Genomic DNA, 22335 nt, shown 5'->3' on the forward strand with positions numbered 1-22335 from the left:
TCTGCAATTCATTTCATATGATTCTACTTGCGAATTCGTCGAGCAACAAAAGATATATTAAACAATATATATGTTTATGGGGCAATTTCAAAACACCAATTTATTGAACCTCAAAGGTTGCGTATCAACTAACAGACCACAGGCTATATAATTATATGTAGAAGTTTATCGTTTGCATATCTCCAGTGGGTAGTGCTAAATAGAGTAGATCAGCACAGTGGCCGACATCGGAATAGATTATCGCTTAGACCTTGGCAATGCCAATAACGCCGCAGCCGATGCGGGCACCAGCGTTGCCCGTTGACTTGCTCAGCTCGTGTCCACCCTGGCCAAGATCATCGGCATCGGCGTGCACGACAACGGTGCGTCCGATGATGCTGTCGGCGCCGAAGAGCGTGATCTTGGAGTCGGTGATGTTGACCTTGGTGGGGCAGTCGCCGGTGGCCTCAATGTTGCCCAGATCGCCCAGGTGACGGTTCTCGTCGACGGGAGCGCCGTGCTCCTTGCCATACGGGTTGAAGTGCGGTCCGGACGACATGCAGCCATTGGTGTTGTCTCCAAACTCGTGCACGTGGAATCCGTGGAGACCCTTGGCCAGGCCGCACACCTCACCGGAGACCTTCACGGGCGTACCGCTGCTCTGTGGGCGGGATAAAGGGATTGGGTTACAATTAGGCCAACGCTGCAGATAATACTCAAATACTGATAAGACAAAAGTTGTGTATAGTAGTGAACAGAAGCACTGATTATGTTAACTAGCGTGGCCAACTTCATATGATAATAGGTTATTATAGAAGTTAACATTTGTTAATAGACACACGTCAAATGGAAAGATTTATAGGCGGCTTAATAAACATTTGGTTATCTTTATAGATTAAAAACATAAATTTCCTCGACACTAAAACATAACCTGTAATCATCAAGTTTATAATCGTTTGATTGACAATTGACATGGCTGCTTTAACTTTGATCTACAAATTAATTATGAAAAGCATCATTTTAAATATTCCAATATTCCTAATGATTATTTTAAAACAAACATTTGTTGATATTTAACGATACTTTACGAACAAGTGATGAAAGACCTTTATAACTTAACCCCTTTTAACGACCAGTACTAATTTCGTGACCTTTGCTGTAGGTACTTGAGCGCACATACATATATGCGCATTTCTGTGCGGCTTATATAAATATAAAGGTGCACTTGCTGGGTGACTTGGCGTAAACTCAAATCGGACTTAATTGAAATGCTTGAAAGCATTTAAAGCAGCATTTTGAAGTGGAAGAGGGGGCCGCGGGTGCTGCCGGCTATTTGACCTTTAGAACTTCTGTTTTTCGTATATTTTGCCGAGCAGAGAAGTTCAAATGATTTTGGATTCTCACCTCCTGTTCGAAGAAAACCGTGCCCTTGGCATCGCCGTTAATTACGCAGACAGCTTTAACCACCATTTCGAATGAATTAATCAATTTATCAAAGCGAAAAAAGTTGAGAACTTTCCAGGTATCTTCTAAGGTGTGACCGTAGCAGAGCAGCTTAGAAACACCAGGGAAACTTTTACTGTAGTTGTAGTTGTGCAAAAGTTCTGTTCACACTATTATCCCGTTACTGGAAGTATAATGCTTTGGAAAATTTCAAGCTCATGTGTTTTGCTTTTTTTAGGCTAAAAGCTACAAATTGCTAAATTTTAAAACGGAACATTTGTAGTTACTGCACAAATGACGTTCACTTTTTTGAGCTGTTAAACGAACCAGTGGTTCACTTGGAAGCTTTCCATTTATTCCAATGACAGTGGCGGGAAATATTCAATTTGCTTCGTTTTGCATAAATAAAAAGCGAATCCGGGAATTCCCCAATAATCATCTAGTATTCATTGATCTAATTCACCTATCGAGTGTTGATGCCAGATCAAAACGACTGAATATTAATAAACAAAATAACTAAATTACTTCGCTAACAAATTGAAACAAGAAAGTTTACATTTGATTTTTGTTTTTTTTTTAATACACAATTTGTCCAAACACTTAAATGGGATTTTCTTCATTAATAAGAAATAATGTGCTATCATTTCAATCTTTATATATTGTTATTGTATCCGTAAATTTGTAGATATTACTTATTTATTTTCATCATTTTTGTTTTTGTTTGTATTTTAATAATTTGTATATATATTAATATAGATATACATATATATATATACACATATATATATATATTATATTTAAATCGATATAGGTAAAGGTATGTAGATAGGTAATATTATTCATTCGCCTGTTTGTTTGTTTGTTTGTTACTTGTGTGGTTTGCTTGCTTGTTACTTGATTTTACCCAATTTTTTCACGCTTCTCGCACAATTCGGTCACATAGCTATAACATCTTAAACATCATAATCATCAATCATTACAATAATCAATCGCATATATCTAGATAATTTTGCTTTGTTTGCTGCTTTACCTTGTTGTAAACTTAAAATTTATTATATTACTTAGAGAGTAGCGTCATCGAGCATATTGAATTCGTCAGATCTAGGGAATAAAGTCGTTACTTCGAATCGGTTTTCGAATTTTCAAAAAGTGTGCTTGTGCAGTCGCCGCCGTTGAACGGCTGGCATGGCCAACATTTCAAACACAATCATCTCACAAAAGTTGCTATTTGTAAAATGTTCCATATCAATTTACATATACATTGCTTCGCGTGCGTTCATGTTTCTTAAGTTCTGTGTGTGTTGTTGAGGTTTTCGCTATTTAATTTGATTTGTATTTCGGGGTAATAGGTTGCTTTTTGATTGGCAAATTCAATATACAAGATGGAGATACTTTTTGTTTTGCTTTCTAATCGTTTACACCCATGGGCCTCACTATTTGCCCTTGTTCTGCCGGTGCTTCTGGATACGCACGCATCAGAGCACTTCCGACACATACTTGGGTCGCTTGGCCACGGTGGCATCGGTGGCAGTGGTGACGCACTCCTCCTCGCTGGCCTCAATGTGTCCGCTGTAGTCGGTCGGCAACTCCTCGTAGATAATCTCTGAATGCTGTTGCTGGGCCACGGCCTGCTGCTGATGCAGCGTATGCGATGCCCCGCCGCCCATCACATGGTTCCTCTTTAGCGCTAGCAGAGCTCCAACACCGCCGCCGCCGCCGCCTCCGCTCGCTGCGCTTCCCTCCACATGCGTCTGTGGTGTGGCCACTCCAGAGCTTTGATTGGTTACGTAGTACGGACTGCCACTACTGGAGAATATGAATAAATGGTTAAAAAATGCACTGAATTAACAAGTTCCATGTTGTGCTCACCTGTACTGATTGGAATTGTTTGACAGTGTCTGCTGCTGCTGTTGGTGCTGCTGTGGCTGCTGCTGTTGCTGGTGTGCATTTTGAGAGTTGTAGATAATTTCTGCAAGATAAACACAAAGATTACAATCAGATTGAGTGCAAAAAACTTTCTCAAAGTTCTATTCCCAAGTCGAGTGAGTGGAGAACAACACATTAACAACTCGAGTTTGGAATTGAATGAAGCGGATCTAAATTAAGCAAAACAAACCGGCATCAGCAGTGCGCTGTTCCAGCGACATGCCCGGTGATCCAGGTGCTGATTGCAACACAATATCTTGGAGCGGTGAGCTCTCGCGCGAATTATCTGTGGGGAGAAGACAGAAAGAGGAGTTCATATATGATGCAATGCCTCTGACAAATGATTGTCACTTACCCATGTGACTGGGCGAGACTGGCGCCGAGCGGGGCATCCCGTATGGAGGGCGGAAGCCCTGGCTGCTGCGCTGGCGACGCTTTTTGTAGCTATGGTCGATCAGCTTGGCACCGCTGTCCGGATCAATACGCCAGAAGGAACCCTTTCCGGGCTCGTCCTGGGAGCGGGCCACCTTGATGAAATACCTGCAGGAATTCAATTGTGTAGTTAAAACTATTTCGGCTATATATACCATCGATCATCATTACCTATTCAAACTGAGATTATGACGTATGGAATTCTGCCAGCCCTTGTTCGTCTCCTTGCGGTAGTACGGGTAGTGCTTGACTATAAACGAATAAATGCCCGAGAGCGTTAGCTGCTTGTCCGGTGCGGCAGATATGGCCTGAACGATGAGCTGGGCATAGCTATACGGCGGCTTCTCGTTGTGATTGTAGCTGGCTGTGGAGGGAGTCTGGAACAGATCCTGCTGCAAATGTTCATTGATCGTTAGTATGCCTGAGTGCATATGGTCTAAAAAGGATCACTTACTGTATTGTTGTTACCGTAGTTGTTGTAATTATTGGGCTGATTCTGAATGAAACCCTGACGTGGACTAGCCGGACAACTGTTGGCAGCGCTTATTGTACCTGCGATGACAATTAAACAATTCCATTAGAATTAGAATTAGAAAATTCGGTTTTATGCCAGTTTTAGATTGTCTCCGTAATCAATTTAAAACGGCTGAATGTTGTCCACATTAAAAGATTCAAATGGTATATAGGATGAAATTCCACTTGCCAGTTGGTGATAGGTAGGGGCTCTTCTGTTCCTTCTTGGGTATGGATATCTTGAGCGGTGAATATATGCCGGGTCCATCGCCGGCGATTAGGTGGGCAGCTGCTCCAGCTGGAGGGGCCACAACGATGCTGCCACTACGCTGTTGCTGCTGGTGCAGGGCTGTGTGGTGGAGCGGGTGGTGTGGTGTGTGCGGGAGCGGGTGGTGCGCCGGTTGTTGCTGCTGCTGCTGCAACGGCAGGTGGTGCGCTGGCGGGTGGTGTGGATGCTGCTGTTGCTGCAGATGCTGCTGTTGCTGGTGATGATGCAATTGCTGCTGGTGAAGTTCGTCCCTCGGCGGCGGTGTAATAATAACGTGTGCTCCACCACCAGCTACTCCTCCACCACCACCACCACCAACGACCAACGATGGCGAATGACCGGCAATTGCATCTGATGAAGTGGCGGGCACATAGCTCTCGAACTCGATACGAATCTCCGTGCTCGGGAAGCGGAAGTAGCAGCTGCAAATGAATATGGGGAATTGGATTAGAGATAAGTGTGCATAAAACGATATATTGGAAAGAATGATTATAGAAATACGAAATTGAGTACAAAACTTTTAAGTTTCTGGTTGATTCTTTAGTCATAACAATAAGTTAATATTATTGCTTCGCGATTCACGTGCTATACCTACCGCTGCGGCAGACGAAGCGGATCCACATTGCGGCGCTGCAGGAAATCATCCACAAAGATGCCATTCTTGCTTAGGCACTGGACAAAGAAGGCTCGCAGCTCCACATCGTAGAGCACCTGAAAGTGTTTGCGCGACACAAGGTTGTTCTCGGCGACGTTGAAGTGAACCAGCGACGTGGACGAGTTGCGTCCGATTACTGTCACGGCGTCCGTGATGGGCAGTACCTCCTGGTTGAAGCGTAGCTCTCCATATGGCGGGGAGGATGATGTTAATGTCGATGCCGCATTGGCAGAGGGGTTGCTGGTGTTGGCGGAGGTGGTGGAGGATGAGGAGGAGTTGGTGGTGCTACTGGTGGCAGGTGGGTGGTTTGCTGAATTGTTGCTGTTGCCGGTCAGCTGATCGGCGCTGTTGTTGTTATTGTTGCTGCTATTGTTGTTGTTATTCAGCGCCGCTGTTGCTGCTGCGCCATGATGCAGCTGCAACATGTCCTTGGCAATGGCAACGGTGGCGGCGTCGGCAACACCACCGCTTGCACTATTGGTGGGTGGGTTGTTCAGTACGGCGTGTACGGTAACAATGTTGTTGTTGTTGTTGTGGCTGCTGGCGATGCTGTTGTTGTTGTTGCTGTTGCTGCTGCTGTTGTTTGTGGAGCTGCTATTGCCGGTGGTTGTTGCTAGTGTTGTGGTTGTTGTTGTGGTAGTGGCGGCCATTGAAAGGTAAGTGCCTAACTTGTCCTATGCTCGCTTAGTGTTGTTGTTGGCCTGCAAAATGATCGAAATGAACGGTTGTTATTAAGTTTGTTTCAAAACTCTTCAATTAAACGATAAAATTGGTACCACGTTTTTCATGTTGATATCGGCATTACATAAATTACTTGAAAATTTTATTCAAATTCGGAGGCTTAGTTGGAAAGTAATTTTTGAAATTAAATGAATATGTAAATATTTATTACATTCCTATTTTTGTTTATTATCTGTTCTTTTGTGGACACTCAAATTGCACAACCTGATATTAACATCATAATTGTTTGGGTATCTACATTTATTTGTTTTCTTTTAATGCCAGCCTTTGCATGGTTTGCAGTTAAAGTTTTTTACCCATTGACTTTGCACTTTGAGAACTATGTTGTTTTATTCCCGCACTGATTGTGCCTCAATTTTTTCCTGCTTTTTCGTAGCTTTTCACGCGCTTTTCGCTCTCTTTTCGCTTTGGCCCCAAGGTTTCTTCTTTTCGTCAGCCACAAATTATTTTCCAAATATACACACGCACACACACACACACACACAAAGTCACACCGTTGCTGTTTCGGTTTTTGCTTTACTCTGTTTTGCTACCGCAGCCGCACATACACAATCACACCTTCGCACCGCTGTATTTATGTATGTACATGTATATGTACATACCTCGGTCGGCAACAAAAACAAGCGCCGATTGAAGCAACAACAAAAATAATAATAATAATAACACAACTACTACTACTCGCCGCGGAAACTACGTGAGTAAACACACATACACACACTCTATTTACTGATAAATAGCGGGCTCGCGCTTGCGCTCTCTTTGCTTTCCCGGGAATGGAAAATCTCCGCTCTCCAACTCCACACTTATATCGGTAACTCCTCTCTCCACAAAACCCAAACTGAGCTTGCGGCCAGTGTTGCCAACAGGCGATTACATGCCACAAATAGCGAATAAATCATTCAAAGCTGAAAAGAGCTGCATTAAAAAGTTGTGTCCATGTGACACTCGAAGGAAAAGCGCCCAAAAATGAAACATTGCATATGTATGTACATATGTACATACATGTAACATAAATGTTTCTATAATGGTATTCATTTGTATTGTTTTTTTTTGTTACGTTTATTTAATTCGTTTTACTTTTATTAAAATTTTCCGGCTAAACAACTAATTTAATTTAAAATTAGTTTTAAAATTTTAAATAAACAGATCTATTAAAGGGACACGTTTTTCTACTTTTAAAGGAAATTGTTTATTTTTTATTTATTTTTATTTTGTACTAGTTGATTTTGAAGACGCTTCGATAAAATGTAAACAAACAAGCTGTTTGCCAGCCATCACTATTAAACTTCTAAAACCCTTTATTATGCACCTGTGCAACAAATGGCAAACTATGGAATTCGCCGCAAATGCATCATTGTTTGAGTGTTTTAGGAGAAAATAAGAGCACACAGAGGGACTTGAACTTCCATGGCAACCAAAACTTTTTGCAGAACGATCTGTATCTTGAGTTTTCACTGGCAAAGGGGCGGTAGGGGGTGGGGGCAAAAAAAGGCGACTTCTTTTTTAATGCGGTTATTAACGAACGTTGGCAACACTGTTCCACTCTCTGACTTGTTTGGCTCCACTTGGCACCAACACACGCATATACACTGGAACTCGCGCGACACTCACATGAACGGATTGAGAACTCTCGCACTGGCAGGCCCCACATGGCTCCCCCATCAATCGAAATCGATCGAGCTTGCATGCATAAACATGCAAAACGAAACCAAAATAAAATTAACGAGAACAACAAAAGGCAAACAAACGCCCATACATACAGTCATATAAGTAAACACACGCACACACACAGCCACATATAGATTTGGCGAGTGCATACATACGTACATGCTCACTCGTAACGGCAAACGACGAAAGAGAAGCACAATAAATAAATAAAAACACCAAAATACACACAACCACACACACACGCGCAAACGACGCACGTATATGTGTATGTGGCGTATTGGAAATGCGTAAAAAATGCCGCTCGTTGATTTTTCAGCTAGCAACCGACTCCACCTGCGCATACATACATAGGCACGTACATACAAACGACGGATGTCTTGTTTGTCTCTTTGTAAACACACAAAAAGCACACTTTTCACAACGTATAGCTGCTGCTCTTTGCTTTTCGCTCGGCGATTGCGTAAACTTGCCGCCCGCTTTTTTCCCACCTAACATCAAAATATGTACACACACTTGAGGCCACCCATACCTTTACTCCTATGTGTGTGCGTGCGTGTATGCGCGTGTGCATGTGTGTTGGATGAGCGTGTTCCAAAATAAAAACCTTATATTTATTTATATGCCATTTAGCTGGCTAAGCTGATTTTCCGCTCACTCTGCTATTGATTTTTATTACTACTAATTCTCGCTCTCTCTTTTGCTGTTTATATTTTCGCCGTTGGTTATCAAACTCGAACTGTTTTTGTTGTTCTTTTTTTTCAGTCTTTTTTTTGCACACAACACGTTTTTCGCTGCGTGTTTGTGTGTGTATATTATTTTTCTGTTCGTCTTGTTTATTTTTATTATTTTGCGTACCTTGTTGGAAAAAATCGTTGGCTGTTGCAATTTAGGAAATCTCTCGATATGCACGTAACACTAGTAATTGGGCAATAATTTAAAGCCGATTTGTGCACTTTTTCAGCGATTTTAATGCGGTTTTCCCGATTCTTATTGCTTCAGCGCGGTGAAGGAGAAGAAGAAGAGATCAGTTCGAGCAAAACGCTGGCAACGCTGGCGCCCGAAATCAGGCATGGCCCGTTCGTGGTCTGGCAGCGCCGCGCAACAGCTGTTTTCAGCCGCATTTCGATTTTGTAACAGTTTGCATATATTTTCGTTCTATTTAATTTTTCAAATAAGACTATCGAAATGCAAAGTCTAACGCGTTTGCTGAGCACAACGCTGACCTTACAAACGCCTTTTCGCACGGCGCCGGCGGGCGTGGCTCTGCAGCAGTTGCGCGGCAAAACCAAAGTGGTGGAGAAACCAAAACCTGGTGCCGGACAGCAATTCCGACGAACCGTGCACTTTCCGGAGGAGTACACCGTCGAGCCGCTGAAGATCACCCATTTGGCTGGCCGGGATCCCGTCTCCGGTCGCTTGGTAGCCAAGGGCATTGGCGGAGGCATCAAACAGCAGTATCGCTGGGTTAAATGGGTGCGGGATGGTCCCACGGAGGGCGCCCAGGAGGAGCTGGTGCTCGAGGTGCTGCGCGATGGCTGTCGCACCGCCAAAGTGGCCCTGGTGGCCGTCGGCGATGAGCTGAAGTACATCCTGGCCACCGAGAACATGAAGGCTGGCGATATCCTCAAGACCTCGCGCTTTATTCCTAGGATTCCGGGTAAATTCACTTACTGAAACTCATCGGGAGTATTAAACGTTTTCTAAGTAATCTTTTGAGTATAGTCTTACAGTCCTAAACTGATCACGGAATCTAGAAATTGTACCAATATATTAATAATATAATTAATTTTTTTGTATAATCCCATAGTGCGTCCCAACGAAGGCGATGCCTATCCATTGGGCGCCTTGCCCGTGGGCACCCGCATTCACTGTCTGGAGAAGAACCCCGGCCAGATGTGCCATCTGATCCATGCCGCCGGCACCTTCGGCACCATTCTGCGCAAGTTCGACGAAAAGGTGGTGGTGCAGCTGCCCTCGAAGCGGGAGTTCGCCTTCCAGCGCACCTGCATGGCGACGGTTGGTCGCCTGTCCAACCCGGAGCACAACAAGGAGCACGTGGGCAGTGCCCAGCGGATGCGGGAGATGGGCAATCGACCACGTTCCGGTCTGTGGAAGCGCAAGGAAGGCAAACATGGACGCAAGATACGCCGACTGCCGCCCATGACCACCATATCGCCACCGGCTCCGCCCAAGGAGGAGGCCATCAAGTTGACGCTGCCCCTGTGAGGTTCTTCCTTTAATTTCTATGTGTCACACAATATACAACTAGAACTAGAGCTACAGAGCTATTTGCGCGATTTCTTCATGGAGAAACCAGTGCCGTGGAAGCTCTCCGCGTCGGAACCGTCCGCATTGCCAGCTACAGCATCATCTTCCTGGCCCCTATCACTGATGGGTCGAATGTTGCGGTCGAAACGGATGAGTCCAAACTGGAAATCATAGTCCGGAACGCCGCGGGCTAGCACCTTCTTCACGACGGGCGTCTCCAACTGGCTTTCCTTCTTCTTCTTGCCATCGAGACGCACGCCGGAACCCTTGAAGGTCTCCACAACCTCTTCGAGTATGGCGTTGTTGGCTCCGGCAACCTCGCCGCCAACAGTTCCAGCAGCACCCTGCTGCCCAGAGCCCGAGGCCTGCGTTTCGGAGTGATCCTTGTAGCCGACTGGCGCCTCAAACTCCACATTCATGTCGCACTCAATGATGCTGACCGCATTGCCGGGCTTTGTCTCGAGGACGCACAGCTCGTAGACCTTCTTGTTGTACTTAATGGCTATGACATCGCCCTTCGTGAGGCAGGCAAAGTTGCGCAGAGCGTTCTCCAGCACCGCCTTGGGATTGGTGATGTCCAGGAAGTCGGTGCTGTGCGGTTGGAACTTTGAGAAGGTGGCCACCGGCAGCGAGACACTCTCGATGTTGAGTATGTCGCCCTCCCCCAACAGCAGGTTTTCCATCATCCAGTGGGGTAGATAGCATTTGCCCTCGTCGGCGACAAACTCGAGTACGCCGGCGTGCGAGGATCGCGATTTCTTGCCGTTGGTGAGCTTGAACAGCATTGGATACTCCACATTCAGGCGGGTGAGCGTGTCCAGCGCCGATGGAGGCATAATGACTGTGAATGGAAAGTGTTGTTCACATAACTTCTGGCCAGCCTGCACACTCGCAACTCACTCTTTCCGCCCTTTTCCACGTCGGTTCGCTCGTTTCCTGGCAACATGGATACGGAGAAGCACTTGTAGTTGGCATGAAAGTTGCGTCCCTCCGGGAACATCATGTTGAAGCCGCTGAAGTGGAACATTCTATGTGCGCTGGCTCTCTGTGCCTATGGATTCTTTTCGATTTTAACTACCTCAAATACCCCTTTATTTTGCAAGGGGGGCAGGCTAGAATTTTATCTTTTGTTTTTATTTTTTTTTTTTCTATTTTGTTTGTCACGGCAAGGACAGTGTGACCAGATCATCGCGTAGCCCTTACGTTTTCGCGCACATCTGGCAGCACTGTGTGGTTGCGGCACAAGCTAAGTTGTGGCATGCACACTCGCTAAAATCCCAAGCGCGTGGCGTACAACAAAAAGTAGCAATTCGGTGCTATCGCCGTGGCGAGTTATCGGCACATCTCTAACAAACCCAGCAAGCCGGTGGTTGCGCGCGACTTCGTCCCGCTTAAAAAAAAAGTTGAATAGACGGGGATATTGATTCGAAAAAGTGCTGCTGATCAAGTGAGTACCCATTTCGGGGCAGCAGCTCCAACTGTTACCGCTGCTCCAAATCGGCTGTCAGCAGCTGCGGATCAACTGCACCACTCAATCCTGGCGAGCTTTTCTGTGCGCGCGTGTGTGTGTGTGTGCAGGATATGCTGCCTATATCCTTGTGTATCCTTTTAGTCTGGCTGGCGCCGCGTGTTTTTCGCGTGGGTGTGCTCAAAAAGTGTGTATGTCAGTGTTCAAAATGATTGCCAAATACGTTTTTCGAACAAAACACACTATGCAAAAGACAGAAACAAAGCAACAAATGCAAAATGTTCGAGTAGAAAAATCAATAAGCTAGCCAATCGATTGGTTGGTGGGTCCAAAGGCGGGGAGGTGGCCAAGTGGCTGGAAAAAGTGTGCTCCAGCTTCCAGGTCGAAAGATCTTTTACGCCATACAGAAATACAGCAAAATGTATTGTTTTTGCCAAGTACAGTTACATTTTAAATTTTGCAAAACAGTTTGACAGCCACTGTTTTCGTGTGCAGCTGTTTTCGAGTCTCTGTTGTGGTTGTTATTGTTGCTTCGCAGCTGCAGCCACACCAAAAACAACAAGAACAACAGCAACACCGAACGGAAGGTGAAAAGTGCGAGAGGATGCGCACTCTCCCGCTCTCTTGTCTCTTCTGGCAGCTTCCAGACACTCCCCTCGCCATCATGCTGCCCACTTTCTTCGCCTCTCTTCGTCTCTCTCCTTAATTTCCCCACAACAAAATCCATCTTTTGTTGTCTTTGTCTTACCATGTAAAACGTATTAAAATGGAGAGAATATGAAATTCCAGTGACTCACAAGCTGGCTTCAAAAAATGAAGCCTAACTTAAGGCGTCAGTTGCATCCTTGAATTTTGTTGTAAATTCATTTAATGTCCCAACATATTCCAGTTTCCAAAAGTTTTTACTTATAAGTTGACTCACAACGATTTCGGTTTATCATTTTAAAGATAACCTCTTTGCGAGAATCAAAATGTTGTTTATATTGTACTTCCGCTATAAACTTATCAAAATTATTTTTAAATATTTTTGGGTAAATCCACTTTTTGTTATCATGATACGCTGCTTTTCAAAGCTAAGAAATCCTGTAGAATGAAATTAGCTGCTCTTTTGAAAATGCAAATTAGAATACCTTCGTTTATAGCCAAGTCGCACTGTAATGAGCAAAGTACTGAGGGTAGGAGAAAAACTCCGGCATCTTGTTGTGTACAGTTTTTGCGTCTGGGAACTAAATTTAACAAGCGAAATAGAGCAGCTTTCCGATAAGCATTCAAACTTTAAAATAGCCCAACGACAAAGCAGCAAAATTCCCAAAAATCTGTGTATACGCATGCTGCAGAATTTCGAAAAAAAAAAAACCATTTCGTTTTTCGTAATTTCCGAATATCAGATCTTTGCGCTTACGTCAAGCAAAGAAATTATACGTTTTTTTCTCAGCACAACGTGATATCACGACGTGTATTTCGTTTCGGATTGCTCTGGGTCATGAATGAGTTGGTTTTGGGTTCAAAGTGGGCGGTGGGTGGCAGCAACCCCGCAAGGTCATAGCGAGTACACACTCGCCGCCGCACGGAGTGATTCCGATTCAGTGCATCTTTCGGTCGGATGGCCATTGGTCGAGTGACTCTCAAACTGCAGTTATGGTTTGCAGTTTAGAAATTATATGAAATGATGACCCCTTTTCAACGATATTCTATATCTAAATATATCTAAATATCTTCAAATTATAAAGAAACTTAGATATAGATATAGCTAGGCTTTCCTAGCTTTTTAATACTGAAAAATAGTAATTCAATCGATTTCAGGCAGTTCCCAGAAATATTCAATAGCCATATTTGCCGGTTGCCAAGTGCCCAAAAAAAGAAATGTATTGAATGGGAGTGGAATTTCTATAGGCACACAACACAAAAATATGTATGTATGTATGTACATATATGTTCATACATATGTGAAATTCGATGAAGCGTTGTTTTTATATATTTTTTTGTGCACACGTTTTGAATATCAGCCGACAAACTCGTGATTCCATTTTCGGATCGCGTGTGATGGAAAAAACCCAATAAAAACAACACAGCTTCACAGTTTAAACTCTTTTATGAATGCCAAGAAGGTCGAGTGGAGAGAATGAAAGAAGGAGAGCAATAGGTAAAAATTTGCCAAACGAGCTTCGCACTCACATTTGTTTACTTCCAGAACTTGTACAGTCACACGTGCCAGAAACGTTGGCACAAGTACAGTGGTCGCTCTATAATAACGACAGCTGAAAACTTAAAATAAATGAAGAAAGTGCGAAGTTTGTAATAGAAGTCTGCTTAAAGTATATTTAGAAAATTACATATTTTTAATTAAAAAATCGACTAGAAAAAGACGCAAATTCTTCAGCCCATATATTGATAAAATATCATGTTTATCAATAGCTTATGTGCAACTTATGCTTTTAAGTTATTGATGTCTCTTGTACTTCCTGGAGCTCTAATTTCTCACACATGCACAAGCCAGCGTCGTGGGTTTTTGGGTTATTGCAGGTATTCGTTAATTACTAGAGTGCATCCCCTTTCACACCTGAGCGCATTTCCAATTGGATTGGGCTGCGTCCATTGAATGGGAAACGAGCTGATCCATGGGCACAGTTTGACACTCACTGGACTGGAGTGGGCGGCGTTAATTTGAAACGAGTTAGCCCGGATTTTTGTAACGGTGGTGCGACCTTGAACTTGCGGCAGCAACCACCCCAAAACTGAAAACGGGGGCCCACTGGCTGGCGGCTTCGGGAACACAACAAGTGGAACTCACTGAGCGTGCAGAAAATGTCCGCTTTGAGCCGCGATAATTCGCCCTGTCCGTCGGTTATTTCAACTCATCCGTCCTTGGAACAGTGCGGCAAATTAAATCAATATTAAAGGCAGTTTACTGCTTGCCGAGCCAGTTGCAATTGCAGTTGGTAGGCGGCAATGTCAAGGTCGCCAGTGACGCGCCCGGTGCATTCGTGCAACCAAAAGAAGTGCACATAATCGGTATAAATTGATAAACAGGCACAAGTTTCTATTGGAAAATAGTGGAAGAAGTAAAATATTGGAAATATTGGAATATAATCATTCCACAGTTAAGAAATCAAGCGATTTTAACGTTCCAATTCATAAGTAACTTGAATATCTGCAGGAAATTGAAAAGTGCGCTGTGCGAATTTCACCATTTGAATTGAAAGTAAAAATCTATTGCTGTATACTTTTAGACATCTTTATAGTTGCTTTAAGTCTAGAGGTTTAAAAGTAGCTTCTATATAATAAGAAATTTACCATTTCATCATGCTTACTATTTGTTTTAAGTGCACCCCAGACCTGTGCCAGCTGTTGTTGTTTTGCAATTGGCATTCAATCCATTTTAATTTCATTTCTATGTCATGCAATGGCAGTAGAATCCAACCGCCTTCCAGCCACCCACTGCCCCCTGATCCCTTCGATCTGTTCGGCCTTAACGGTTCATTCCAATTACTGAACTGCCCACCTGGCAGGCAATAACCGTAATTATCCAATGGACTAAAATTGATTTACTGCCATTGGATGGAAAATTGAAAAGGCGCGCGTTCAAATGATTTAAATTTATCAAATTTAAGAACTAATTCCATTGGTTTTGTTAGTCTTGTGCAAAAGTAATCGTACAAATTTGTATTAACCAATAAAATCACTATAAATTTCCATTTATTTCCTCTGTTCAATCGATTCCACTTATTTCACAATCAACAAACATTTATTTGCATTTGCAGTGGCTGGTAAACTATGCACAATTGCGTGTTTGCGTATTTATAGCTCAAAAGTTTAAAATACGCCGTTAAATTGGAGTGGTGATTACCACAAGCATGATTGTTTCCTAACCATTTCCATTGTGGGAATGGAAATGTGCACCCGGTGGGTGATGCTGGTGTTTGTGGCTAAAGCGATGACAAAGCACGCAAATATGGAAATTTCGCAACGAAGCGTCGGCATTAAGCGCTGCGACCTTGCCAAGACGCGGTGTCAGCCTTTGTCCTGGTTACTAAACTCAACCCGCTGACCTCTAGCACCACCCACCAGAAACCACCCACCACCCACCGCCTTCTTGCTCTTGTGGGTGGGTTTTCTTGAGGTTTTCTTTGTTTATTTTCCCTGGTCAAATGTGGGTCTTGGTGTTGCTGGCAAGTGGAAAAGGAATATGCTATATGCGACCCCATAGGTCATAGGTAAAAAGTTTACGATGTGTTTGCTACATGTGTAAATTCACATGGTTAATAAAAAGCACATATAGTTACTTTCCCACCGAAAACAAAGTTTCCTATATTCCTATGCTTGCTAATAATAAAATATGTATATTAAAACCATCTTAAATATTAAAATCCTTTAGGATTTTATACACTGTAGTGTATTTAAAACAGAAAGTTACATCAGCAAATTACGCAGTCATCTTTATTGTAAACAATAAAAGCGAATTGTTTGCTGCATTTGCATTTGATGACAACAATCTGGACAATAATAACAATAACAACAGCCAGCGGCAATTACAATTTCAATTGCGAATTTTCATTTGAAAAAGATCGAACCACGCGGTTCTAGTTGGATCTGAAAAAAACCAAATGAATGAAAACTAGAAACACACCAAACAATTGAATTTCAATTGAAAAACTCAACGAATGGCTGTGTGCTGGATTTTACTGGTTTAAAAGAATCTAAAAGTTAAACATATCGAAAGGTATTGAAAATGTTTGGAAATGTGATTGATTTTAGGTACCAAATTTCAGCAGATGAAACTGGATTTAGTTTTAATTTTTGGGATTGAATCAGTTAATTTACTCAAATCGTGTTGTGTGCTTAACTGAGTAGGTTTAGTTTTTGGCTAGCGGGTTGCTAAAGTTAAAAAACAAGTGATACTGAATTCCCATTTTAAGTGCAATAAATATTTTTCGCTTATTTGCAGACATGGTGAATAATTCTCTATGGTTGAAACAACTGTGCTACCCCAAACGTCAGGTAAGAATAACTCTATCTAATTTGTTTGGAATATTAATTTGGAAATATATTTGTTTTACAGTTTACCAACTCGACACCTCTTAACTCCTACTCAACATAACAAGAAACTTATTATAATTAATTATTAACAAACCAACACACAACAACACTATCCACTTACTCCACGACATCAACAGCATTTTCGATAAATCTCTGAACGAAAACACAACAATTGCTAGAGGAGATATCCCGAAAGTTAAACTGGACAACAAGTGGAGTTAGTGTGGAGTGTGGAATACCTGTGAATACTTCCCAACATTGAGCATCGAATTCCAGCGGCAACAGGAATTTGTCAGCGCAGGAGAAGGATTTTAATTTGAATTATTGTTCGTTTCGTTTCGTTTCGGTGTTTTGTCCAGGACTTGTAGGATTTTATTTATTTATTGCCTAATTTATGCTAGAGCTGAACACATCACATCAGCTTAAAAGATAGAGGCTCCAAACCGAAGGGTTTAGTCAGAGAGAGGAGTGTTTGTAGTGCAGGGTAATTAGTCACCTAAGTATCGCATCTTCGCAGTTCCAAGCGGCGAGTTGTTGCCCCATTTTCATTATGAAAATAACGACAATGAAGTTTAAGCGCAAATATGGCTGTTTAGAGAATATTTGAAAAGAATTTCTCACTTATTAATCAATTTGGATTTTTGTTTCGACCCTCATTTGTTACGTAGTCTTGTATTTTATAAGTTCCAAACGATTGTTTTGCACAACTCAAGTCATCCACACCCAGTTAAATCCGCACCAACCAGTAAAATACATTTTGAGTTCAGTTTTTCGAGGAGCAAGAGGCGTAATCAGTATTTAGTTAGAGTTGAGAGAGTTTAGTGGCTTGAGCCGAAGAGTTTTGAATAACATTGAACACCGAACCACATTGTCGGCATCATGGAGAGCTTTGCGCCGGAATTACTATGGATGGTAGTCATCGGCTTCCTAATCGCCTTTGTCCTCGCCTTTGGCATCGGTGCCAACGACGTGGCCAACTCATTTGGCACCAGTGTCGGCTCCGGAGTTCTGACCATCCGGCAGGCATGCGTGCTGGCCACAATTTGCGAAATTTCGGGCGCCGTTTTGATTGGTAAGAAAATGAATGCAAAATATTATAATTAAATATAGATATTATATACTTATTCGTGCAGGCTACAAGGTATCGGACACCATGCGCAAGGGAATCCTGGAAGTTGGCCTATACGAGGGCGCAGAGGAGGTATTGATGCTGGGCTGCGTGGCCGCTTTGGCCAGTAGCGCCGTTTGGCTGCTGGTGGCCACCTTTTTGAAGCTGCCCATTTCGGGAACGCACAGTATCGTTGGCTCCACCATTGGATTTTCGCTAGTGGCGCGCGGCGTTCAGGGCTTGAAGTGGTCTACTTTGGGCACAATCGTCGGATCGTGGTTCATCTCACCGGTGCTGAGTGGAGTTGTGAGCATCCTGCTCTTCCTGGCCATTCGTCGCTTCATCCTACGTGCCCAGGAGCCGCTCAAGGCCGGATTCCGATCGCTGCCCATCTTCTACGGTGTGACGTTCTTCATCAACGTTATCAGCGTGGTGTTGGACGGGCCCAAGCTGCTCTACATGGACAACATACCCACTTGGATAGCACTGACCGCCAGTTTTGGTCTCTCTTTGCTGGTGGCATTGCTTACGCAGTTGGTAGTGGTGCCTCTGCAGCGGCGCAAGATTGCCAAGCGACTGCGGGCCGAGAATCCTGTCAAGTTTAATTTCGAGGACTCCGTGGGTGAGTTATTTAGTGATAAGTGTGCCCTACGTAAAGCGAATGTCAATTCTTATGTAGAAAATGTGGGATTTTCTCGTAAAAATAACACAATATCCACAAACACAAACATCTATTTCAGTCTATTCAGTTTATAATTTCGTATATATAGCGCTCATCAAAAATATGCTTCATTTGTTGTTTAAACAACCTCGAATTAACAATCGCAAGTAATCAAACAATAATGTAGAAGAATGTTTGCTTAAGCAAAACGCGTCTGAAACATCTTTCAACGATTTTGCTATAAATACTCCGGTTTCATCCAGACTACGTACAATAGTCACGCCAAGCACAGCTACATATAATCCAAGATGCGAGCGCAGATAACTATCTTCCTCGCCATCGCGGCTTTCGTTTCGACTGCCTGGGCAGCGTCTGGTCCTGCCGCAACTCCGCCCGCTGATCCTGCTACTCCTCCGGCCACTGATCCTGCCACTCCTCCGGCTACTGATCCTGCCACTCCTCCGGCCACTGATCCCGCCACGCCCACTACTACTCCCGCTACTCCCTCGGCATCCGATAGCAGCACCACCGCACCCACCACCGTGGCTCCCACCACCAAGAAACCAAGTGGGAAAAAGAAGAAGACCATTGTCCACCACAAAAGTAAAGTCCGCAAGTCGGGCAGACGCCGCACGATCCGCCACTCACGTGGAGGCAGGAACAGCGACCGCAAGAAGAGATCCCGACGAAACTAAAGTAGAAACCCAATCGCGAATCCCCCAGGCATAACAGATTTGGCCAGACATGTCTTGACTTTTGCTCCCGTGCTCTTCATTTCCTATTATTCTTATTTTTATATTACCCCCAAGATTAAATGACGCTTTGATATTCTCAAAAGAATACCTTTTTTGATGCCTAAATTATCGCATAGTAAAAGGAAATTTATGCATACTAGATCGTTTTCGAACATATATAGTATATTCTCGATCTGAATCACTAGTCGAAGCTAGACGGACATTTCCGTCTGTCCGTCCGTCCGACTGTCCGTATAAACGTCGAGATATTGTGAACTTCAACTAATTTTGATTGATGGATGAAGTTTCTAGTCATTCCAAAGATTGAAAGACAAAGTGTCGCTTTTAACGGGTATCTGATAGTCGAGGCACTTGGCTTAATGGTTATTGCCTTGCCTCTTTGCTACAAACCTTAGTGTCTGCGATTAACTTAATTTTTTGACTTATTCTGGACTAAAATAGTCAAGCATCAGGAAATATTTGAATGAAGTATTGTTAGTTGCTATAAATCAGATGAAACGATAAAATTATATTATAAACTCATATACGGGTAAAGATATTTAAAAAAATGAATGAATGGACCTTAGCTTGCATTTAAGTAATTCTACTTTTAAATAACAAAATCTTCAAACTCCTTTTATAAAATAAGCATTTAATTTCTTAATAATATGATAACAACATAATAATAGTAAAGTAGCAGTTGGTTTAAAACTGTTCTTGTGGGTCGTTCTAGTAGATTTTCAGGGTCTTCAAAATGTTCAACGGTGTTCAAAATGAGGTGTCCTTCTTAGTCCCGACGCGATCGATTCTTCCTCTTGCCTTCGCTTGAGTGGCGGATCCTGCGGCGTCTGATCGGCTTGTGGGTCTTCTTCTTGTAGTGGACAACCTTCTTCTTCTTCTCACTTGGTTTTTTGGTGGTGGGAGCCACGGTGGTGGGTGCGGTGGTGCTGCTATCGGATGCGGAGGGAGTAGTGGGAGTAGTTGGAGTAGTGGGCGTGGCGGGATCAGTGGCCGGAGGAGTGGCAGGATCAGTAGCCGGAGGAGTGGCAGGATCAGTAGCCGGAGGAGTAGCAGGATCAGCGGGCGGAGTTGCGGCAGGACCAGACGCTGCCCAGGCAGTTGAAACGAAAGCCGCGACGGCGAGGAAGATAGTTATCTGCGAACGCATCTCTAATGGATTCTTTAGGTGTTGGTCCTAATGTGCTCTTTTTTAGCTGAAGCCTTAGTATTTATAGGCAAATTAGTGGAAGATGTTTTCTTTGTTTGCGCAAGCTAACAGTTTATTTGTGCGTGCTAAGTCGCAATTCACCATGTCATTTGGAAGTTTTTTGAATCTAGGTTATTTATACAAAGGTTGTAGCTAATTTCTGTAGGCTTTTCATAAAATATTATAAACCTTATTTCATATGCCACTTAAAATTGAACCAAATAATGAGGCCTTTGTTCTTCCAACAAATGTTTGGCTAATAATAATATCAATTTTTTCTTCTTCTTTTTCCAGAATCTTCCCCGTCGGGAAGTCCCAAGAAGCAGCGTCGTCCACTGTCGCTGGTCAGCGAAGGAAAGCCACTGCCTGCCATCGCAGAAATAACCGAGCTGGTCTCGTTGAGCGACAACTCACCGAGGACCTTTAAGTTGGCTCCATTCGGACTGGCGGCCAAGAACAACAACGCACTTGGGGAGGAGTACAAAATCGATCCGCAGCTGATCAAAAAGGCGGAGGACCTGCTGGGCAAGGCTAGCCTGGACAACACGGATCTCACGATCACCAGTCTGAATTTTATCGACGAGCAGCAGCAACAACAGCAGCAGCAGCAAAATGGACGCAAGTTGCAGGAGTGCTTCAAGCGGATGCAGTCGCCCAAGGAGGAGCAGAGGGTACTACCTGTTTAGTGCTAGATAGCTAATATGATTGCTTATCTTAATCTCCATTCCTTTCCATTTACAGAGCAAGACGAACCCCATTGGCACGGACCTGGAAACCGGGTCTACCAAAGCCACCAATAACAACCTTCAAGTGGTGGAGAGCGGCGGCAGCCTTGATCTTATGATCAGTTCCACTTTATCGCCCAATTCCAGCAAGGTTCCTCTGATCGAGAGCAAGGAGGCGCTGAATGAGCAGGAGGAGGAGCTGAAACGAACGACGGCCGGTGGACGAAGAACCAGTGGCGCGGAGGAGACTCCGGAGATTTCCATGCTCTTCTCGTTTCTGCAGATCCTGACAGCCACATTCGGCAGTTTTGCGCACGGCGGCAATGATGTGAGCAACGCCATCGGCCCACTGATTGCCCTCTATATGATCTATCGCGAGGGATCGGTTATGCAGCAGGCGGAGAGTCCCATCTATATTCTGATCTACGGCGGCATCGGCATCTCTGTGGGTCTCTGGCTGTGGGGACGACGAGTCATCGAGACCATTGGCAATGACCTTACGAAAATTACCTCATCGACGTGAGTATTCATATCCTAATTTCCTCTATCCTTTCACAAATAAAACTTTTACTTCAACTCTTTTTCAGTGGCTTTACTATTGAAGTCGGAGCTGCCATCACCGTACTGCTGGCCAGCAAAATTGGCCTGCCCATTTCGACTACTCACTGCAAGGTCGGTTCGGTGGTTTTCGTGGGTCATGTCAGTGCATCGGGTCGCAAGAAGAGTCAGCCGAAGGATCAGAGCGATAAGGAGGCCCATAACGAAGTTGCGCCCACGGAGGATGGCAGTGTCGATTGGCATCTTTTCCGGAACATTGCCTATGCCTGGATCGTAACGGTGCCGGTAACGGCGCTCCTCAGCGCCGGAATGATGTACGTGCTATGTGCCATCGCCGTGGATGACATGGGTGGGGCCTAAAGATGGAACAGAGATTGCCATTCAATTATTAATTGTAATTGTTAAAAGTTGGAAAACACAAAACTTAATATTAAACACGCAAAAGGAAACTCAAGAAAAAGTGGTAAAATCTTAACTAAATTACTCGCCTAACTAAAGCATTGTATTTAGCTCATAGAACGTCTCTGAGTCTAACTGATATTAATATTATTTAATATGTGTGTACGCCAAGCAAGTCGTGATTTGATTTTATATCTATTACACCTCGATTAGTTTATACCCGAATTTCACATTACTTAAAATGCATTTGTGACTCATTTGTAAAGTTAGTCCCAACCACTCAAGTTATTTTACACCAATTAATAGATCAGAGCAAAACACTTGAATAAAATACAAACTATGTACAACAGAAAATGTTTATACGTTGTGGTAAGACCAAATTTTATTTTATATTCTCTTATTTTCGTGTCAATTCAAATTGCTGTCTTTATTTACAATTGGTGCACTTGATTCCCAGTTCGGTTCGTAACTATTCAAAACCTTATGTATAAGGCTCTCCAGTCCGATTTAAATTAACATTCCATTGAGAGCCAGTTCGTAAAGTA

At 43.5% G+C, this 22335-nt stretch overlaps 7 protein-coding genes across 9 annotated transcripts; 3 read left to right on the plus strand and 4 right to left on the minus strand.

Moving 5' to 3' along the window:
- Positions 1-71: 71 nt before the first annotated feature.
- LOC6737625 (superoxide dismutase [Cu-Zn]) lies at positions 72-1671 on the minus strand. The gene is made up of 2 exons (XM_002084421.4): positions 1384-1671; positions 72-640 (listed from the first exon to the last, which is right to left on the minus strand). The coding sequence occupies exons 1-2, from the start codon at positions 1447-1449 to the stop codon at positions 245-247; spliced, it is 462 nt and encodes a 153-aa protein (XP_002084457.1). The 5' UTR covers positions 1450-1671; the 3' UTR covers positions 72-244.
- Positions 1672-2239: 568 nt separating this feature from the next.
- On the minus strand, positions 2240-8695 carry LOC6737626 (probable serine/threonine-protein kinase tsuA). 3 transcript variants are annotated; one of them, XM_016169779.3, is made up of 9 exons: positions 8481-8695; positions 5157-5917; positions 4484-4983; positions 4235-4332; positions 3952-4169; positions 3704-3888; positions 3539-3634; positions 3292-3391; positions 2240-3228 (listed from the first exon to the last, which is right to left on the minus strand). In XM_016169779.3, exons 2-9 carry the CDS (start codon positions 5864-5866, stop codon positions 2898-2900), a joined length of 2238 nt encoding a protein of 745 aa, XP_016031395.1. In that variant the 5' UTR covers positions 5867-5917; positions 8481-8695; the 3' UTR covers positions 2240-2897. The 3 variants fall into 3 exon arrangements, with proteins under 3 accessions (XP_016031395.1, XP_016031396.1, XP_016031397.1); XM_016169780.3 differs by having other exon boundaries at positions 3952-4172; positions 8481-8694; XM_016169781.3 differs by lacking the exon at positions 8481-8695 and adding an exon at positions 6254-6411 and having other exon boundaries at positions 3952-4172.
- Positions 8696-8708: 13 nt separating this feature from the next.
- LOC6737627 (39S ribosomal protein L2, mitochondrial) lies at positions 8709-9901 on the plus strand. Its single transcript, XM_002084423.4, has 2 exons — positions 8709-9282; positions 9433-9901. The coding sequence occupies exons 1-2, from the start codon at positions 8811-8813 to the stop codon at positions 9849-9851; spliced, it is 891 nt and encodes a 296-aa protein (XP_002084459.1). The 5' UTR covers positions 8709-8810; the 3' UTR covers positions 9852-9901.
- Positions 9834-11113, minus strand: LOC6737628 (ubiquitin fusion degradation protein 1 homolog). Its single transcript, XM_002084424.2, has 2 exons — positions 10794-11113; positions 9834-10734 (listed from the first exon to the last, which is right to left on the minus strand). Exons 1-2 carry the CDS (start codon positions 10918-10920, stop codon positions 9911-9913), a joined length of 951 nt encoding a protein of 316 aa, XP_002084460.1. The 5' UTR covers positions 10921-11113; the 3' UTR covers positions 9834-9910.
- A 90-nt stretch (positions 11114-11203) lies between these two features.
- Positions 11204-22252, plus strand: LOC6737629 (sodium-dependent phosphate transporter 2). Its single transcript, XM_016171295.3, has 7 exons — positions 11204-11340; positions 16307-16359; positions 16421-17470; positions 17532-18128; positions 20403-20779; positions 20850-21352; positions 21421-22252. The coding sequence occupies exons 3-7, from the start codon at positions 17278-17280 to the stop codon at positions 21749-21751; spliced, it is 2001 nt and encodes a 666-aa protein (XP_016031398.1). The 5' UTR covers positions 11204-11340; positions 16307-16359; positions 16421-17277; the 3' UTR covers positions 21752-22252.
- LOC27206236 (arabinogalactan protein 1) lies at positions 18425-19004 on the plus strand. The gene has a single exon (XM_016169778.2). It carries the CDS (start codon positions 18476-18478, stop codon positions 18860-18862), a length of 387 nt encoding a protein of 128 aa, XP_016031399.1. The 5' UTR covers positions 18425-18475; the 3' UTR covers positions 18863-19004.
- On the minus strand, positions 18936-20111 carry LOC27206905 (salivary glue protein Sgs-3). The gene has a single exon (XM_016182683.3). It carries the CDS (start codon positions 20067-20069, stop codon positions 19689-19691), a length of 381 nt encoding a protein of 126 aa, XP_016031400.1. The 5' UTR covers positions 20070-20111; the 3' UTR covers positions 18936-19688.
- Positions 22253-22335: the final 83 nt, after the last annotated feature.

Source organism: Drosophila simulans, chromosome 3L (genome assembly GCF_016746395.2).
Source record: "Drosophila simulans strain w501 chromosome 3L, Prin_Dsim_3.1, whole genome shotgun sequence".
Taxonomy (NCBI): domain Eukaryota; kingdom Metazoa; phylum Arthropoda; class Insecta; order Diptera; family Drosophilidae; genus Drosophila; species Drosophila simulans.

What these genes read in the sequence shown, in the direction of transcription:
- LOC6737629 (XM_016171295.3), top strand. Translation starts at nt 17,278, where the DNA reads ATGGAGAGCTTTGCGCCGGAATTACTATGGATGGTAGTCATCGGCTTC. An exon ending in TAATTTCGAGGACTCCGTGG is followed by an intron (nt 18,129 to 20,402) that starts GTGAGTTATTTA and finishes TTCTTTTTCCAG; the next exon opens with AATCTTCCCCGTCGGGAAGT. An exon ending in CGCCCAAGGAGGAGCAGAGG is followed by an intron (nt 20,780 to 20,849) that starts GTACTACCTGTT and finishes TTCCATTTACAG; the next exon opens with AGCAAGACGAACCCCATTGG.
- LOC6737626 (XM_016169780.3), bottom strand. Translation starts at nt 5,866, where the DNA reads ATGGCCGCCACTACCACAACAACAACCACAACACTAGCAACAACCACC. An exon ending in ACTACGGTAACAACAATACA is followed by an intron (nt 4,173 to 4,234) that starts GTAAGTGATCCT and finishes GAACATTTGCAG; the next exon opens with CAGGATCTGTTCCAGACTCC. An exon ending in ACAGCGCACTGCTGATGCCG is followed by an intron (nt 3,392 to 3,538) that starts GTTTGTTTTGCT and finishes TTTATCTTGCAG; the next exon opens with AAATTATCTACAACTCTCAA.
- LOC27206236 (XM_016169778.2), top strand. Translation starts at nt 18,476, where the DNA reads ATGCGAGCGCAGATAACTATCTTCCTCGCCATCGCGGCTTTCGTTTCG.
- LOC6737628 (XM_002084424.2), bottom strand. Translation starts at nt 10,920, where the DNA reads ATGTTCCACTTCAGCGGCTTCAACATGATGTTCCCGGAGGGACGCAAC. An exon ending in CGTGGAAAAGGGCGGAAAGA is followed by an intron (nt 10,735 to 10,793) that starts GTGAGTTGCGAG and finishes TTCCATTCACAG; the next exon opens with TCATTATGCCTCCATCGGCG.
- LOC27206905 (XM_016182683.3), bottom strand. Translation starts at nt 20,069, where the DNA reads ATGCGTTCGCAGATAACTATCTTCCTCGCCGTCGCGGCTTTCGTTTCA.
- LOC6737627 (XM_002084423.4), top strand. Translation starts at nt 8,811, where the DNA reads ATGCAAAGTCTAACGCGTTTGCTGAGCACAACGCTGACCTTACAAACG. An exon ending in CTTTATTCCTAGGATTCCGG is followed by an intron (nt 9,283 to 9,432) that starts GTAAATTCACTT and finishes ATAATCCCATAG; the next exon opens with TGCGTCCCAACGAAGGCGAT.
- LOC6737625 (XM_002084421.4), bottom strand. Translation starts at nt 1,449, where the DNA reads ATGGTGGTTAAAGCTGTCTGCGTAATTAACGGCGATGCCAAGGGCACG. An exon ending in CGGTTTTCTTCGAACAGGAG is followed by an intron (nt 641 to 1,383) that starts GTGAGAATCCAA and finishes TCCCGCCCACAG; the next exon opens with AGCAGCGGTACGCCCGTGAA.